This window comes from Pseudochaenichthys georgianus, chromosome 8, assembly GCF_902827115.2.
Source record: "Pseudochaenichthys georgianus chromosome 8, fPseGeo1.2, whole genome shotgun sequence".
Taxonomy (NCBI): domain Eukaryota; kingdom Metazoa; phylum Chordata; class Actinopteri; order Perciformes; family Channichthyidae; genus Pseudochaenichthys; species Pseudochaenichthys georgianus.
The window spans coordinates 32916827-32934579 of NC_047510.2; the positions used below are offsets into that span (position 1 = coordinate 32916827).

Genomic DNA, 17753 nt, shown 5'->3' on the forward strand with positions numbered 1-17753 from the left:
ATGTAGAAGAGACATGGAGAAGAGGGGACACATGTTGATGTAGAAGAGACATGAAGAAGAGGGGACACATGTTGATGTAGAAGAGACATGGAGAAGAGGGGACACATGTTGATGTAGAAGAGACATGAAGAAGAGGGGACACATGTTGATGTAGAAGAGACATGAAGAAGAGGGGACACATGTTGATGTAGAAGAGACATGAAGAAGAGGGGACACATGTTGATGTAGAAGAGACATGAAGAAGAGGGGACACATGTTGATGTAGAAGAGACACGAAGAAGAGGGGACACATGGTGATGTAGAAGAGACACGAAGAAGAGGGGACACATGTTGATGCAGAAGAGACACGAAGAAGAGGGGACACATGTTGATGCAGAAGAGACACGAAGAAGAGGGGACACGTGTTGATGTAGAAGAGACATGAAGAAGAGGGGACACGTGTTGATGTAGAAGAGACATGAAGAAGAGGGGACACATGTTGATGTAGAAGAGACATGAAGAAGAGGGGACACATGTTGATGTAGAAGAGACATGAAGAAGAGGGGACACATGTTGATGTAGAAGAGACATGAAGAAGAGGGGACACATGTTGATGCAGAAGAGACATGAAGAAGAGGGGACACATGTTGATGTAGAAGAGACATGAAGAAGAGGGGACACATGTTGATGTAGAAGAGACATGAAGAAGGGACACATGTTGATGTAGAAGAGACATGAAGAAGAGGGGACACATGTTGATGTAGAAGAGACATGAAGAAGAGGGGACACATGTTGATGTTGAAGAGACATGAAGAAGGGACACATGTTGATGTAGAAGAGACATGAAGAAGAGGGGACACATGTTGATGTAGAAGAGACATGAAGAAGAGAGACACATGTTGATGTAGAAGAGACATGAAGAAGAGAGACACATGTTGATGTAGAAGAGACATGAAGAAGAGGGGACACATGTTGATGTAGAAGAGACATGAAGAAGAGGGGACACATGTTGATGTAGAAGAGACATGGAGAAGAGGGGACACATGTTGATGTAGAAGAGACATGAAGAAGAGGGGACACATGTTGATGTAGAAGAGACATGAAGAAGAGGGGACACATGTTGATGTAGAAGAGACATGGAGAAGAGGGGACACATGTTGATGTAGAAGAGACATGATAAAGTGGATTTTGGATAATAGGTGACTTATAAAAGTGACCGAAAGCATCCCTTTGTTTCATTCTAAAGACGTCCAGAAAAACGGAGCAAAATCATTGTTTGAATTGATCTGATGCTGCACCGTCCCCATCCGTCATGCCTGGTTTGCTCTCCTCTGTACATCCATTTGTATCTGAATATTGTATCGTACATCACTGAATGCAAATGGAGCAGTTTGTCTTTCTGCCACGGTAACGCTCAGCCGCCGTCTCCTTGGTTAAGCCTTTCTCTTTCGAAAGGGAGATTGTGTTCGCCGCAGTGGAACTGAGGTGTTTAATAACTACCGGAGGATATTGTTCAGCTGAATTCTAATCACATTGATTAAAAGGTATTGACCAGCAGGACCCTACAGCCCCTTTGCCTTTATCAAACATCCGCCGTGCAGCCACACTGTCCTCCCTGAATCTTCTTACTGTGCGCTCACTTGCACACCAGCTAATGTACAACACGCTACAGTCTATAAATCACACGTTGAATCTGTTGTTACCGATGTATTGAGTAAGGTATTGACAGAATCAGTGAAAAAGAGCTTCTAGTAGCTTTACGTCAGTCAGGATGCAAAACAGCTGCATTCTCGTGTTTTTGGCAAGCAGCTGCATTCTCGTGTTTTTGGCAAGCAGCTGCATTCTTCAAAACACGTTCACAATACACAGTATAGCTCCTACACTGACCATAGAACATGTGGAAGGTCTAATGGCGCGTTTCCACTGCAGCGGGTAGCTCGCTTTAAGCGTCCCGAGCCGTGCAGGGCCCGTTTTTGGTTGCGTTTCCACTTGGCCTAGTACCGGCTAGTGGGTCCTAATTCACAGTTTTTCTGGCCCCATAAAATCGTGGTTCCCGGGCCAGGAACAACCAGGCTGAGTCGGGCTGAGTATGCTAAACTAGAGAGAGAATCGCTGGCAAGGGGGCTACAACTACAACAAGATGAACATATTTGACCGTGATTTAATTGAAATACACGTTTCAAAATGATGCCGAAGTAACAACACACTGATACCAGTTAGTAAAAACCATGAATTAACGCTTTGACTGGGTGGGACTTTCGGAAACAGTTCTAAATTGGTTTGAATCCTACTTAAAGGACAGAAACAACTTTGTTTCTATAGGTAAATACACATCTGAGTTGACAAATATGACATGTGGGGTACCTCAAGGCTCCATCTTGGGGCCTCTTCTCTTTAACGTCTACATGCTACCACTGGCTCAGATAATGAAGAACAACAAAATAAGTTACCATAGCGATGCAGATGACACACACATTTACGTAACAATTTCACCAGGAGACTATGCTCCAATTCAAACACTGAGTAAGTGCATTGAACCAATCAATGACTGGATGTGTCAGACCTTTCTCCAATTAAACAAAGATAAAACTGAGGTGATGGTTTTTGGAGCAAAGTCAGAACGTATAAAAGTTAGTGCTGAGCTTCAGTCTGCAATGTTCAAAATAACAGATAAAGCCAGAAATCTAGGTGTAGTCATGGACTCTGACCTGAGTTTCAACAGTCACATTAAAACAGTTACTAAATCAGCCTACTATCACCTAAAGAACATATCTAGGATTAAAAGACTAATGTCACAGCAGGATTTGGAAAAACTTGTCCATGCTTTTATCTTCAGTAGACTGGACTACTGCAATGGTGTCTTCACAGGTCTCACTAAAAGATCTATTGGAAAGCTGCAGCTGATTCAGAACGCCGCTGCTCGAGTCCTCACTGACACTAAGAAAGTGGATCACATCACTCCTGCTCTGAAGTCTTCACACTGGCTTCCTGTGTGTCAAAGAATAGATTTCAAAATACTGCTGCTGGTTTATAAAGCACTGAATGGTTTAGGCCCAAAATACATTTCTGACCTCCTGCTAAATGATGAACCATCCAGATCTCTCAGGTCTTCAGGGACTGGTCAGCTTTCTGTCCCCAGAGTCAGAACTAAACATGGAGAAGCAGCGTTCAGTTATTATGCTCCAAACATCTGGAGACTGCTATTCACATCTTAGACTGCACTGTATCTTTTATCCATGTATTTTTTTATTTTAATGTTTATTTTATTAACTTTTATTTTTATTTTTTTTTTAAACTTTATTTTCCTTTTTCTTAAACAACACATACAGTTTCAGTGACAAAAAATTGCAGGTTGTCCATTTTTTTGTTAACCCCCCCACCCCCCTACAGAATAAGACAAGATTAATTGTACAAAAATATTTTTGAAATAATAAACAAACAGATGGTACAGACAGCACACATAAAAATAAAATAAATGACAAGGTCGAGATACATGTTAATCATGGTTGACTACAGAGAATCTGTGTTCTAATTCAGTTTTTTTTTATAAATATAAATCAGTTAGGGAAGAGTAGGCAGTTTCAAACTTTCCATGTAAGTTAAAAATGGTTGCCAGGTCCTATAGAATTTACAAGTGGAGCCACCCAAAGTACACTTTATTATCTCCATGTGTAGAAACATCATAAGCTCTGTCACCCAGTGGACATGAGTGGGAGACGCCTCCTCCTTCCACCTCATAAGTATAAGTCGCCTCGCAATTAGGGAAGCAAAAGCAACAGCGTTTGAATAATGTCTGGAAAGGACAATGTCGTCCGGGACGACTCCAAAAATTGCAGTAAGAGGAGAAGGGGTATATTTTACTTTAAAGATCTTAGAAAACGTATCAAATATAGATGTCCAATAATTATGAAGATTTGGACATGTCCAGAAAGTATGGATGAGGGACCCTGTTACTGACTTACATCTGTTGCATAAGGGATCCACCCCTGGATACATCTTTGCTAATTTTTCCTTTGATAAATGAAGGCGGTGTAATACCTTGAATTGGAGAAGGCCATGTCTGGCACAAATTGAGGAAGAGTGAACTCTTTGAAGGATGGACTGCCAATTATCATCTGTTATTTCAAATGCTAGATCATCTTCCCACTGAGATCTGATTGTCGAAAGAGAGGGAGAATGCAGGGAGGAAAGTACATTATACAACACCCTAATTACTCCTCTATTCTGCACATTTATTTCAAGAATTCTGTCTAAGGTTGTTTCCGCTGGTTTATTTGGAAACTGCGGGTATTTGCTACATGTGAAATTTCGAATTTGGAAATATCTGAAAAGATGACCGGGTGGAATACAAAATGTTTCTGTCAACTGACTAAATGAGGCAAATACCTTGTTTATATACAGATCTTGTAGGTATACAATTCCATACAATTCCATACAATTCCAATGGAAGAGCTGATCCAAGCAAAGCCGGCAATGAAGTTCTACCGCAGTAGGCCGATTCAATAAGAATCCAAGCTGGTGTCTCTGTAGAAGGAAACTTTTCTTTTTTAATGCTTAATGTCTTTCATTTTGTGTAAAGCACTTTGAATTGCCTTGTGTTGAAAAGTGCTATATAAATAAACTTGCCTTGCCTTGCCTTGACAAGTCTGCAGACAGACGGCAGGCGAAAAACCTTTTTAAAATGCGTGTTTTCTAAATGGAGCTTGGCTAAGCTAACGTTATATATGCTTCGACCGTCCACGCTCACAACAACGGCCTACAGACATAAATAAACCAGCGACTGTATTCGCCATGACACAGGCAGTCTGTGGTTTGTACTTGTTTAACTTGTGTCTAGTTTCTGAACAGATATGAGGAGCTGAGTGCTAACAGCTAACGGCTGTGTTGTTTTTCTGGGGCTCTCATTGAAGATGATGTCACGGCTCCGCCTACACTGCGTTACTATAGTTACTGCCCCAGCTACTAAACTGTAATGGAAGCGCAGCATTAAAGTGAGCCGGGCCTAATAAGGCCTAGCCATACCGAGCGAGGCCTGCAGTGGAAACGCGCCATAACAGACCATTTACATACACAAAGAAACGTGTCACATCCACGTCTTGTGCCGTTAAAATACAATATTGGTGCACTATCTACAGAATGTTACCTCCCTAATGCTTCCCCTTGCCTGTGTTTCCCCACAGGGCATCTGGAGCTGCATCCACGGGGTGCAGATCGAGGAGAAGAGCAACAGCTCGGCGTTGAACTCTCCATCCGCCACCATGAACAACACCCACTCCAACATCATGCGCCTCCTACGAACCGCCAAGAACATGGCGTCCCTGTCCGGAGTGAACGGATCGCCCCACAGCGCGCTGGACTTCATCCGCCGCGAATCCTCCGTCTACGACATCTCCGAACACCGGCGCAGCTTGGCGGGACACTCGGACTGCAAGGCGCCGTACCCACCGGAAGACAACATGTTCAGCGACTACATCAGCGAGGTGGAGAGGACGTTTGGTAATCTCCACCTGAAGGACAGCAACCTGTACCAGGATCACTACCTGCACCACCACGGCTCGACGCTAGGGCTCAACGGACCGCCGCCGCCCAGGCCTCATAGCTTGGGTAGCGCAAGTTCTCTGGAAGGGGGGATGTTTGATTGTGAGAGCATTGGAGGAGGGGTGGCGCCTATTTTCACCACCCAGCCCTGCTCGGCATTGACCCACAGGAACATGAGCAAGTTTGATTTGCTGTCCGGACAAACTCCTCCCTCAGGGCAGAGCTTTAAGGGAGGCTTGCCGGACCTTTACGGGAAGTTTTCCTTTAAGGGAGGCGCCTCAAGCTCCACGTTTATCCCCGGGCACGGATACTGCGGAGGAAGAGGAGACGACGATGGGAACATGGATCGACGGTCGGACGTCTCGGATATATCCACGCACACGGTGACTTACGGAAACCTGGAGGGTAACGCCAAGAAACGCAAACAGTACCGCGATAGCCTGAAAAAAAGGCCGGCCTCTGCCAAGTCCAGACGGGAGCTGGACGAGATCGAGCTGGGCTACCGGAGGAAACCCTACCACATCAGCCACCATCACTACCACGGCCACCGCTCCGCCTCCCCACCGCTGCTGCCCCCAGAACGGAAGAGAGGCTTAAGTGGGAACAGCGACGGGAACTACATGTTCAGAGAGAAGGAAAGCGTTAGGGATTTCTATTTGGACCAGTTTCGGCCCAAAGAGGGCGTTCCTCAGTGGGAACATGTGGACCTGACGGAAGGCCCTGGGAGTAGAGATGGAGGCAACTGCACCACCCTGGTTCCAGTGGATGACTTTCTTAAGCAAAGCAAACCCAAAAAGTCAGATTTAAAGAGTGGTGTGGCAGGATCTGGGCTGGCAGGGGGAGAGTGGGAGTGCAGGAACTGTCGGGCTAGCGGAGGAGGCAAGCAGATGTCGATGCACGGTGGTGTGTACGGTGGTGGTATGAGCTGTGGGACTTCGGGAGGCGGAGGTAACAGCCGCCCAAGCTCTGCGACCTGCATGCGCTGCGAGGGTTGTAAAAAGACAGGAAACCTCTACGATATCAGCGAGGACAACAACCACCTCTTGGAACAGATGGGGGGAGGGAATGGCGTTGGTGGGGGAGGTGGAGTTATGGGCCCTCAATCTCAGGGCCAGCAGAGGAGGAAGAGCGGAGGACTTGGGAAGCCACTGAGGCGGCAGCACTCATACGACGCTTTTGTTGACCTTCAGAAAGAGGAGTCGGGCGGGATGGGTAGTTTAATGGGTCTGGGAGGTGTTGGGGGGGGAATGGGGAGCCAAGTTATGGGAGGGATGCTGCCCCCACCCAGGAGCGTTAGCTTGAAGGAGAAAGAGCGCTACATGGAGGGTACCAGCCCCTTCGCACACATATTCGAGCGCCACGGGGGCTCGGAGAGAGAACGGGAACGAGACAGGGACCCGTTGTTTTACGAGGGTCGCAAACGACCCGGATCACCGTTCGGTTTGTTCAGAGGCGACGGCCTTCACCGCCGCTCCATCGGAGAGAGAGACATGCGAGACAGGGACAGGTCTCTGATGGAGGGAGGAGGCGGGGGAGGGTTCTCTTTATCCAAATCTCTTTACCCAGACAGGGTCAACCAAAACCCCTTTATACCCACCTTTGGCGACGACCAGTGTCTGATGCACGGAGCCAAACAATATTACATGAAAAAGCAGCAGCAGCAGCAGCAGCAGCAGCAGCAGCAGCAGCAGCAGCAGCAGCAGCAGCAGCAGCAAGTTCCCAAACCAAGCCGAAGTGACTTCAGGAGCCAGATGAGCACGACGTCATATCTGCCGGCGTCCGCCACGGCCGGGGTGATGTCCAACGTGACGCCCCGGTTCCCAAAAGAGCTCAGCCTCGGTGGGATGAACCACCACGGCTCCATGCTGGGGGTCGGCCCCCAGCGTCCCTTCAATGGAAGCAATGGCCATGTGTACGAGAAACTGTCCAGCATTGAGTCTGACGTGTGAGATCGACAAGTGGCGAGTTCGGAGTGGGCGACGGGCGAGGGGAGGAGGAAGGGAGGAAATGGAGGCGTGTTGTGTTGGGAGATCAGGGATGATTTTACAGACACTGTCCAACACACTGCAACACTAGCCCCATATTGGGACAGCAAGGGGAGCGGGGGAGAGCTGTGGAATGGAAAAGGGTCAAATCCGGACCCCCCGTGGAGCCGTGGGACGTTGACCCTCTCTCTCAGTCACGGGCTAAGCTACTTTTATGTCCAAACACAGTCAGTCAACATTCCCCTTAACATCGCAAACGCACTCAACTCCAAGCCTGTCATTTCATGAGGCAGACGTCGATGTTCGTAGAGAGGTGACGCTTCATGTCAGTTTGATATTGGACTGTCTGGGAGATCTCCCGCCGAGTGCTCTTGAGGGCAAACTGCGAGAACGAGCTGCCCATCTGCCCCCGTCTCCCCGCAGAGAAGGAGACATGTTCATGTTTTACCCCCAAGCTGCGATCCTTTATCATCTCCTCCTCCTCCTCCTCCTCCTCCTCCTCCTCCTCCTCCTCCTCCTCCTCCTCGACGCCAAAAGAGCTGATCTTGTTTGCTATGAGAAATACAATCATGAATGATAATAAGATATTCTTATAGAAAAAAACAGGGTATAAGAACAACAATAATAATATTGTGAATAACAAAGATGTTAGTGCTGATTATGATAAGTTTTTTCTTGTTTTATGTTTTGTTGGTATAATATTTCACTCCTGTTTTAGTATCTAGTTGTAGTCCTGTGTGCAAGCAGGACGGTTGTTAAGTTCAACAACAAGCCAGAAAGACTGAGACTCCTTTTGAATCTGTTTTCACGCCATGCTCATACGTTGATTTGCTCCTTGTGAAAAGAACTGGATCTGTTTTCAAGACATTTCAAATCACACTTAAAACACAACTTGTGTTACTGTGAACGACGTCCCGAAGCTGAAGGTGCCGAGAGGAAGGACGTGCCTTAATGGTCTCCAGTGGATGTGTCCTCCGCTTCAAACCGGGGACGGACCGGCATGTTTTTCAGGCTGATCTCTTTTCGTCTATGAGCCAAAGTGAAGATTGACATCAAGCTCGAAGCGCTGCTGCAGCCGATGGGTCCGATGGGTTCGATGGTTTCGATGGTTTCGATGGGTTCGATGGTTTCGATGGTTTCGATGGTTTCGATGGTTTCTATGGTTTCGATGGTTTCGATGGTTTCGACTACAAGAGACGTTTTATATAACAAATCTTTCACGCGGCGAGTTTGAGCAGCGCTTTGCGTACGAAATGCATTCCGGATGTCACGGACAGCGTCTCACTTCACAACACGGCAGCCTTTAGAGCACTTGTTTTATTCAGGTTACATGATAACAGTCACCGGGCACTCGTTCTTTATTTCTTGGTTTGGGCCTCTCAGCCGGTATCTCGTTGAAGGCGTTACTTTCCACTTTGTTTGTACATTGTGTGTGTGATTAATATATGCACTGTTATGTTGGCGAAGTGCAACAGCGTGTAGGAGATGTGTTCCTGCGACGATGATGCCCGTTAAGGCTCGAGCTGAGGAAGGTGTCTATTTGAGGCGTACCGGAAGACGGCCATCTTGCGAAATCTTGATGTAGATATCGTCTTTTTTTTCCGCTTGAGAGGCCTCGTTTATTGCACAGGACCTTTTTACTCAGTGTTCAGTGGTTCAGGCACTCAGTAGACATGCCTTATCACCCCCCCCCCCGATGATGACTCGTCACATTACTGTACAGAATAAAGAAGCCTGTATTTAAAGGTTTGATCTTCGACTAGCTGGCGGTGTCAGAAGTTCAAGGGCTGCGGGACGATTGCGCAGAGGGATCTATTGTCATCTTTTAACCCCTAATCTAAATGCATCAATGTAAGAGGTGTGTGTGTGTGTGTGTGTGTGTGTGTGTGTGTGTGTGTGTGTGTGTGTGTGTGTGTGTGTGTGTGTGTGTGTGTGTGTGTGTGTGTGTGTGTGTGTGTGTGTGTGTGTGTGTGTGTGTGTGTGTGTGTGTGTGTGTGTGTGTGTGTGTGTGTGTGTGTGTGTGTGTGTGTGTGTGTGTGTGTGTGTGTGTGTGTGTGTGTGTGTGTGTGTGTGTGTGTGTGTGAGTGAGAGATAACTGCTCATAGGTTCAACCCCTTGCTCCACAGATAACACGGACAAAATGAGACCGATCGAGTTAGCCTTAAATCAAACGGATCTTACCCGCCCCCCCCCCCCTCCACCGTGACTCTCCTCGTAAATAGATTGGGATCTCTGGAATTTTTATACGCACACATTTTTGAAAGTTCAGGTTTCAACTATTGTCAGCGTGACGGTTTAAAAGAAGGATAACGGGATAAAAGCGACGAGGAAATAAGACGGAGCGGACGGGAGAGACCTCGGTGTGTGGGCATCAATCAGCGTCAGCATTTGTACGTTTCAATCTTTTTCCTTGTAAATAATCTATTTAAAATACTCTTTTCACTTTGTACAGTAAACAGACAGACAGGATGTAACTTTCAATATGTTTTACAGCAATTTAAGAAATAAAACCACATTAAAAAAACTCTTTAAAAAAACTGAAAAATTACACAAATAAAAATATGCAAAATATAGTTAAGACACAAATATTACTAATCATAAGTGACATAATTGAACCTCTTTTTTCTTTGAATCTCATCTTATTTAATTATAATAGTTTACCAATCAGTATACTGATTATGTTAAGAATTATGCTTTCTTTCATATGTTCACTGAAGTGTTGGAAATCGAGGATACTTTGCTGTAGGTGTAGACGTTTGGTGATAAAAAGGGGAAAGTTTAGTTTTAGGAGTCTTTGCTAAGTTTCCCTTGAATTGTGTTTCTCTTTTTAAGGTAAGCTCTTCTTCATGCTTTTTGAGATAAATTCAATTATCTACACATTTATGAATACAATATTACATGTATACATAGATGATATTTGCATATAGAGGCAGTATATTGTGATCCTTCATTTTTAGGCAGTTAAAAACAGATACTTCTGTTTTTGTTGCCCGCTTTTTTTTCACCTGGGCTCTGATGCACAGAATTTAGAGCCATTGTCGGCCCCGGCCTATCCGGTTCCCTCTCTTTCTGTTTGGGATAGACATCACTGTGGTAAAGAATACACACACACACACACACACACACACACACACACGTATCAACACACACACATTTAACGCCGCAGTCTTTCAGCACAATGCGAAAAAACAAGAGCGAGTATTCGTATTGAGAACCCAATAGGGAAAGGGAACCAGGGTGCATTCTGGGGCCATCTTTGGAGGATAGCGTCCGTAGCAACAACAGCAGCCGCCAATATACTGTATATCAGCGTTTCCTGGTCACCTGTCAGCGTTTTTTTTAATCCAAAATGAATAAAGTATGCGTGAAATATTAACGACTTACAAATACAAACTATAGGTAGAAACAGAGGAGCGTTATTTTACCAAATAAAGTTAATTAATGCAATCTGTACTTATGAATTAAGAGAACAATGAACTGTCGGTCCTCTCTGGTATTTGGAGTGAGTGTCTCCAGCTGTCGGTAAAATAAGAATATTAAATATTTACAGGCCCATGTCAAGTTTACAAACCGCTTGATCCCGGACCTTCAAATCTACAGGTTTATTGAAAACGATAGTCACCCTAAGCGATGTAAGACAGCTAATGGAATGCTACAAAACGTCGGCGTATCATGCATAAGTCATCTTGTGGTATATGCAGGTATACTGCTATATGTTATAAATCATATTCCCAGTGTTGTGTTCCTGTAGTTCAGAAGAACACAATTCAGCGTCTCTTGCTGATGTCTCCCTCCTCTGCCTTTTAGTTTAAAGGAATCAAATCTAATCACATGGTCCTTGTTTTTGTTCATTGGTCATAGGAGTGGCCGTTAGTGACATAACAGTGCCTACCGACCATGTTTTAGAAAGTGAACAAGTGAAGCTCCTTTGCTCGCCGTAAAGTCAATAACTTGCATTCGCCGGTATCCTCCAAAGATGGACGCCTTGCCGTTAGTGACGCCACATTCCCATTCCCTATTGGATGCATTTGTGCAATCCCTTATTACTTAAAAGGTGCAACATGTGTTCTGTCATTTCATGTAGACTTCTGCTTCAGGGGAATATATTTCAGCTCACATATTAGGCTACTAAACCATATTATTTGACAGATGAAAACACTTGAGAAGCGTTGGATTCTTATTTATACGCTTGTTCTCTCAGCACGAGACGGGATATATCATTTGTAATTTGTTGTATACATATGCAATTTTTGTTAGCAATTATTTCCCCCCGCTCTTCTTCTGTACTTATACCAATAAGTCTTTTTAATCGTCACCCCGACCCGGAGAGAAGGAATCCATCTCTCTTCTGTGTTTCTCCTCAACTGCTTTCATGTCTACAGGGTTGATTGAAAAGTGACAAATGAATCCACGTAAACTCCTACATATTTTTCCTTATTTGCAATAAACAGGATGAGCAACCAGTGACAAGACCTCACTGTACGTGCCGAGTCATCACTGCCTGGGTTTTGTTTCCCATGCGTTTCGAGGGCGAGCCATATTTCTTTTTCCAGCTGCTGGTATAGTGAAGTGAAGGTGCACCTGACACTGTGGTAAACATGCTATCATCAGGCCTTTACCAGCTCCAGCTGCTCCGCTCTCAAGCCACATAGTGCAGGTCGGGGTCGTGATGCAGAGTAAATCTTTATTTCCCTCCCGGGTCTTCGACACACGAACATGCCACAACGCGGAGGTCGTGTAGAGCAAAACACTGTCGCATTTTTACAACGCAAGGGAAAAAATGGCGATTAAAAGTAGGGAGGGATCATCCTCAGCGATACTGACACACGGGACCGAATAAGAGCAGGAAATGGTCAGCTGCAGGGATCGATGTACCGGTTAAACTGACTCGTGAACATTTTATGTGTTTTTGGAGGGAAGTTATTTGACATTTCTAACATTTTAATTTGCTTATCCCACCGGCTTGTTTTTTTCTTCTTAATCAAATGGCAAGAATTATACTGTGATATTACATGATTGTGTGAAGGTCCATGTATTTTAGCTGCTTATGATTTCAAGCCTAATTCAATGCATATTTTAAACCTGTGTGTACTTGTGTTCATATGTATTGATATCGCTTTATATTGATGCATACAGAATTTTCTATTAAATTGTGTACAGTTTTGTTTGTTTGTTAATATATTGCTATTTTCCATCGTCGTCATTTAGATTGCTTTACCTGAATGACATAAGGGGTTGCCACCAAATGTGAACACACAAACTACATGATTACATTTACTGTGGGTTGACAAATGTAACATATGAATAGTACTTAATGATATACATAATATTATTCTCGGCCATTTTTTTTCTCTTTTTGTGGCCCGTTTCTTTGAGATGAATCCCCCACATTTTTACACCATATGAACAGAAAAACGACACAAAAACAAATAATTGTACAGGTTGTGTAAATACTGAATATTGAGGGGGGGGGGCATTTACCTTGTTTTTTTGTATGGAAACGTAATCTCAATAACAAAATTAACCACGTCATGACAAATTGCAAAAAACATCATTAAGGTACTTTCTAATAAGGATAATACTGATATCTACGATTATAAGTGCTCAAATAAGACTATTCTTTCTCTTTGTACATGATGAACAAAATGAAGTGTTGAGTATTAATAATAAAAAACTATAAGTTTCACGCACATGGCACTGAGTCTTTTTAACCTGTTTTGTGTTTACCTCTGAATTTTGACACTTCCTTCCTTTCGTTTTGCTGCTGTATTTTGGCCATAAAACGATAGTTACGGCTGTAACTACGGTTCTATGAGTCCCGGATGACCGCCAGAGGCGGTGCTTTAGCACTGGATATGTCCATCGCGCGCGCATGCGCAGCTCGAGTACCAATAACAACAAAGTCACCTGTGACACCGGCTATATCAGCCGGTATTGTCAGAGGATCTGTTCCCCGAATCTTCTCGCGAGCACACAAGAATTCTGAGTGACAGGGAAATCTGGCGGTCATCCGGGACTCATAGACCGTAGTTACAGCCGTAACTATCGTTCTATTTCGTCCCTACTGACCGCCAGAGGCGGTGCTTTAGCACTGGATGACCTATACCAACAATGTCATGAAGAATCCAAGCCCTTGCTCACCACTGGAAGCAGCGGAGCTCGGCAAAAGGACCACGCCCAAAGAATGGGGAGTGGCGACATTGACCTGATGACAACTGGAGAATGTGCCAGAAGACGCCCACGACGCCGCGGCGCAGATGGTCTCCAGGGGCACCCCTCTCAGGGCAGCCCAATATGTTGAGATGCTCCTTGTAGAGTGGCATCTCAGCCTGGTGGCAGGGGGCGACCACTGGCCCCGTAAGCCTGTGAGATGGTATCGACAACCCAGTGGGGAAGCCACTGGTTAGAGGGCCTAACCTCCTTTAGTGCCGCCAGGGCAAACTCAAGAGTTGCTCCTCCTGCCGTATACAGGCAGTAGCCTTGATATACGCCCTTTGGGCACCCCCCGGGCACAGCAACTTCGATGTGCCGTACTCCTGAATGTCAAAGCGTGCCAGCTGGGCAGGCTGATTGAAGTGAGTTTGTGGAAGGACCCCGGGCGGGAATGCCACATTTGCCCAAAGGGCAACGCATGAGTCCCACCTCGGGCATGTATTGTTTATGGAGAGGACATGCAACTCCCCGACTCACTTCCCTGAGGCTATGGCAAGCAGAAATGCTGCCTTTATGGGCAGCCACCTAAGCCCCACCTGGGCCAGGGGCTCGAAGGGAGGAGGTGATAGGGCATCCGGCAGCAAGGGCAGGTCCCAAGCCGGAGCCCTCGGGGTGCAAGGGGGACGCTGCCGTAAAGCCCCTCTCATAAAGAGGGACACCGACCTGTGGCACCCCGCCGTGGCGCCGTCGACCCGAACATGTCGGGCAGAATCGCAGCCACATAAATTCAGAGTGGAGTGAGAACGTCCACTATCTAGAAGGGACTGTTGTCTAAGCAACAATGTACATGCTGTCCCCAAGGAACACGCACATTCTTGCCCCCCAGTTGGGGTAGAAAGTGCATGAGTGCAAGCTGCACGGCCCGAAGCTCTAGCACGTTGACCCGGCGTGCACTCTGCTGGGCAGACCACTGACCCTGAACGGTCCTGCCCTGCCGCACTGCACCCCACCCTGAGAGACATGCACCTATGGTGATGGTCTCCTGGCGGGATGGGATGGCGCCCATGGGCACGCCTACCAGAGATAGGCCCTGCCCCTCCAGCGTGACGGAGAGTGGAGCAATGCTGCGACACCCTGACTTCACTGTGCCTGTGCCACTTGGCGTCCAAGTGAAGGCTGTTCAGCCACATCTGCATGGGGCACAACGACAGCGGGCCTAAGGGCCCAGCGGCCGAGGCAGCTGCCAGTCTGCCCAAGGGCCGGAGGAACTGAATATAAGGCACCCTCTTGCCCGGCCCACGTGGAAGTAGGCATCCCTCGGTTGGGAACCACTCCACCTGTGCGTATGCAGTAGTCAGCATACAGAATGGCAGCACCTTCAGGAATCTGTTGATTCCTCTGAGGTCCAAGATCGGGCGAAATCCGCCGACTTTCTTGCTCACGAGAAAGTATGCCGAGTAGAACCCCCTGGCTAAGCAGAGGGTCTTACTGGGTTGATTGCGTCCTTGGACAAAAGGACGGACAACTCTTGGCCCAGAGGTAGGGCCCCTGCAGGATCGCTGACGACTGTCAATTAGACCCAGCCGAAGGCTAGGGGCCGGAGCTGCGGTCCGTACCCCTGGGTTAAGGTGAAAATCACCCAAGGGACGGAAGTACAGACTGCCCAGAAACTGAGCTGCTGCTGGGAAAGCAGCCGCCGACCACCCCCGGGATTTCAGAGCCCAGCCCCCCGGACCCTGGAGCCTCTTGGGGGGTTCCGGTCAGGCTCTGGGGCACGAGGCCGCCTGGAAGGCGGTTGAGTGGGCCGCTAAAACCTCTGCAGACCACCCCTGTAATCCAGCGGCTGAGTGCGGCTGCTAGAGCGGCCCCTGGGCCTGCTGGGAATGGGCACAGGTCTGCGAGGACCCGAGTGCTGCTGCCTGGTCTGCCTAGCTTGGGCGGCACACTCCAGTGCCTCCGAGGGCAGCTGATCTAAACAGCTCCCCTGGCTCGACTGTAGCAGCCCCTACACCGGGCCCAGGCTGAAGGGCCAAGAGGCGACTTCATCATGCCCCTATCGGCAGCTAGCCGATCCACTTTAGAGGACAGCCTATTTCTAGTCCTTCTATTGGGGGGAGCACACAAAGCCATCGCTCCCTCAAGTCGCCGGGAACGGCCGAATTGATCTGGAGGAGTACGTGACAAGGAGAGGTGTCTGTTGGCTGCTGCCAGACGTTCCACCTCAGTGATTCGAGCCACTCTGAGCACCCGAGGCATGCAGCTACAGCTCATGCAGGCGTTTACCGTGAGAACCTCCCTCAGATGCTCGAATTTCGTCCCCACTGACCGCCAGAAGTGGCCGAGGCAGGAGGGGCAGCGGTCGTGGCCGTCCTCGGGCTCAAGAGAAACCCTACAGGCGCTACATGAATGAACCATTCTGTGGGTAGCCAGATGCAGCGTAGCCTGGAGCGGGTGCGGGAACACGCCTTCACCAGCTACCTGCTTAATGGAAAGAGTAGAGCGTTGCTGCTACTCGCCGAACAGAAAGAGGGATGTAATTACACCCACGTTACGGCAGAGGGAGCGGGAGCGGGATCACTGCCTTCACCTAGCTGGATTAGTAAATAAGGCAGTTTACCAAGAGCGGGGGCGAAAACACTGCCTTCACTGGCTGAGCTAGAGGCGAGTGCCAGATGCAGCGTAACCGGGAGCGGGTGCGGGAACACAGCCTTCACCAGCTACCTGCTTAACGGAACCAGGCAGTTTAGCGTCTACCAGGAGCGGGGGCGAGAACACTGCCTTCACTGGTTAAATTAAGACGAATGCCAGATGCAGCGTAACCGGGAGCGGGTGCGGGAACGCAGCCTTCACCGGCTACCTGCTTAACAGAATAAACAAGGCAGTTTGGCGTCTACCAGGAGCGGGGGCGAGAACACTGCCTTCACTGGTTGAGTTAGAGACGAATGCCAGATGCAGCGTAACCGGGAGCGGTGCGGGAACACAGCCTTCACCAGCTACCTGCTTAACAGAAAAACAAGGCAGTTTGGCGTCTACCAGGAGCGGGGGCGAGAACTGCCTTCACTGGTTGAGTTAGAGACGAATGCCAGATGCAGTGTAACCGGGAGCGGGAGCGGGAACACAGCCTTCACCGGCTACCTGCTTAACGGAAAAACGAGGCCGTTTGGCGTCTACCAGGAGTGGGGGCGAGAACTGCCTTCACTGGTTAAGTTAGAGTCGAACGCCAGATGCAGTGTAACCGGGAGCGGGAACACAGCCTTCACCGGCTACCTGCTGAACGGGAAGAGTAGAGCGGTGCTACTACTCGCCGAACAGAAAAAGGGATGTAGCTACATCCGCATTACCGGTAGAGGGAGCGGGAGCGAGCGCACTGCCTTCACCTAGCTGGGTAAAATAAAGAAGCTAACAGTATACGCAAGACGTTAGCCGAGCGGCTGCTGCTAACGATCAAGCGAGATCAAGTCAAATAACACACATGTTTAAGACCAGATAACTAGCTTCTAAAGAATAGAATAGCACAGAGCCGTAGTTACAGCAGTAACCATGGCCAGGGCTCACACGGCATCTAACCGTAGTTACAGTAGTAACTATGGCCAGTACTTACACGGCTTAACACCGTCGTTACAGTCGTAACTCTGGCCAGTACTTGCACGGCTTGGATACTTACACAGCATAGAGCCGTAGTTACAGTAGTAACTCTGGCCAGTACTTGCACGGCTTGGAACCGTAGTTACAGTAGTAACTATGGCCAGTACTTACATGGTTTAGAACCGTAGTTACAGTAGTAACTATGGCCATTACACGGCATAGAGCCGTAGTTACGGTATTGCCTATGGCCAGTACGTGCACGGCTTGGAACCGTAGTTACAGTAGTAACTATGGCCAGTACTTACGGCTTAACCCCGTAGTTACAGTATTAACTATGGCCAGTACTTACACAGCTTGGAACCGTAGTTACAGTAGTAATTATGGCCAGTACTTACGGCTTAGAACCTTAGTTACAATAGTAACTGTGGCCGGTGCCTAAAAGTGTCAGCCAACGGCTGCCCACTAGACAATATAATATTGGGAGGATGAAATCCTCCTTAATGGCCATACATG

The 17753-nt window shown here is 47.5% G+C and overlaps 1 protein-coding gene across 1 annotated transcript in view; it reads left to right on the forward strand.

Annotated features, from left to right (window-relative positions):
• grin2ba (glutamate receptor, ionotropic, N-methyl D-aspartate 2B, genome duplicate a) overlaps nt 1-7995 on the forward strand; it is a 238127-nt gene extending 230132 nt beyond the window's left edge. Inside the window, 1 exon segment of the mRNA XM_071204120.1 lies at nt 5160-7995. Coding sequence (XP_071060221.1) covers nt 5160-7466 — 2307 coding nt within the window. The 3' untranslated portion in view covers nt 7467-7995.
• Nucleotides 7996-17753: the final 9758 nt, after the last annotated feature.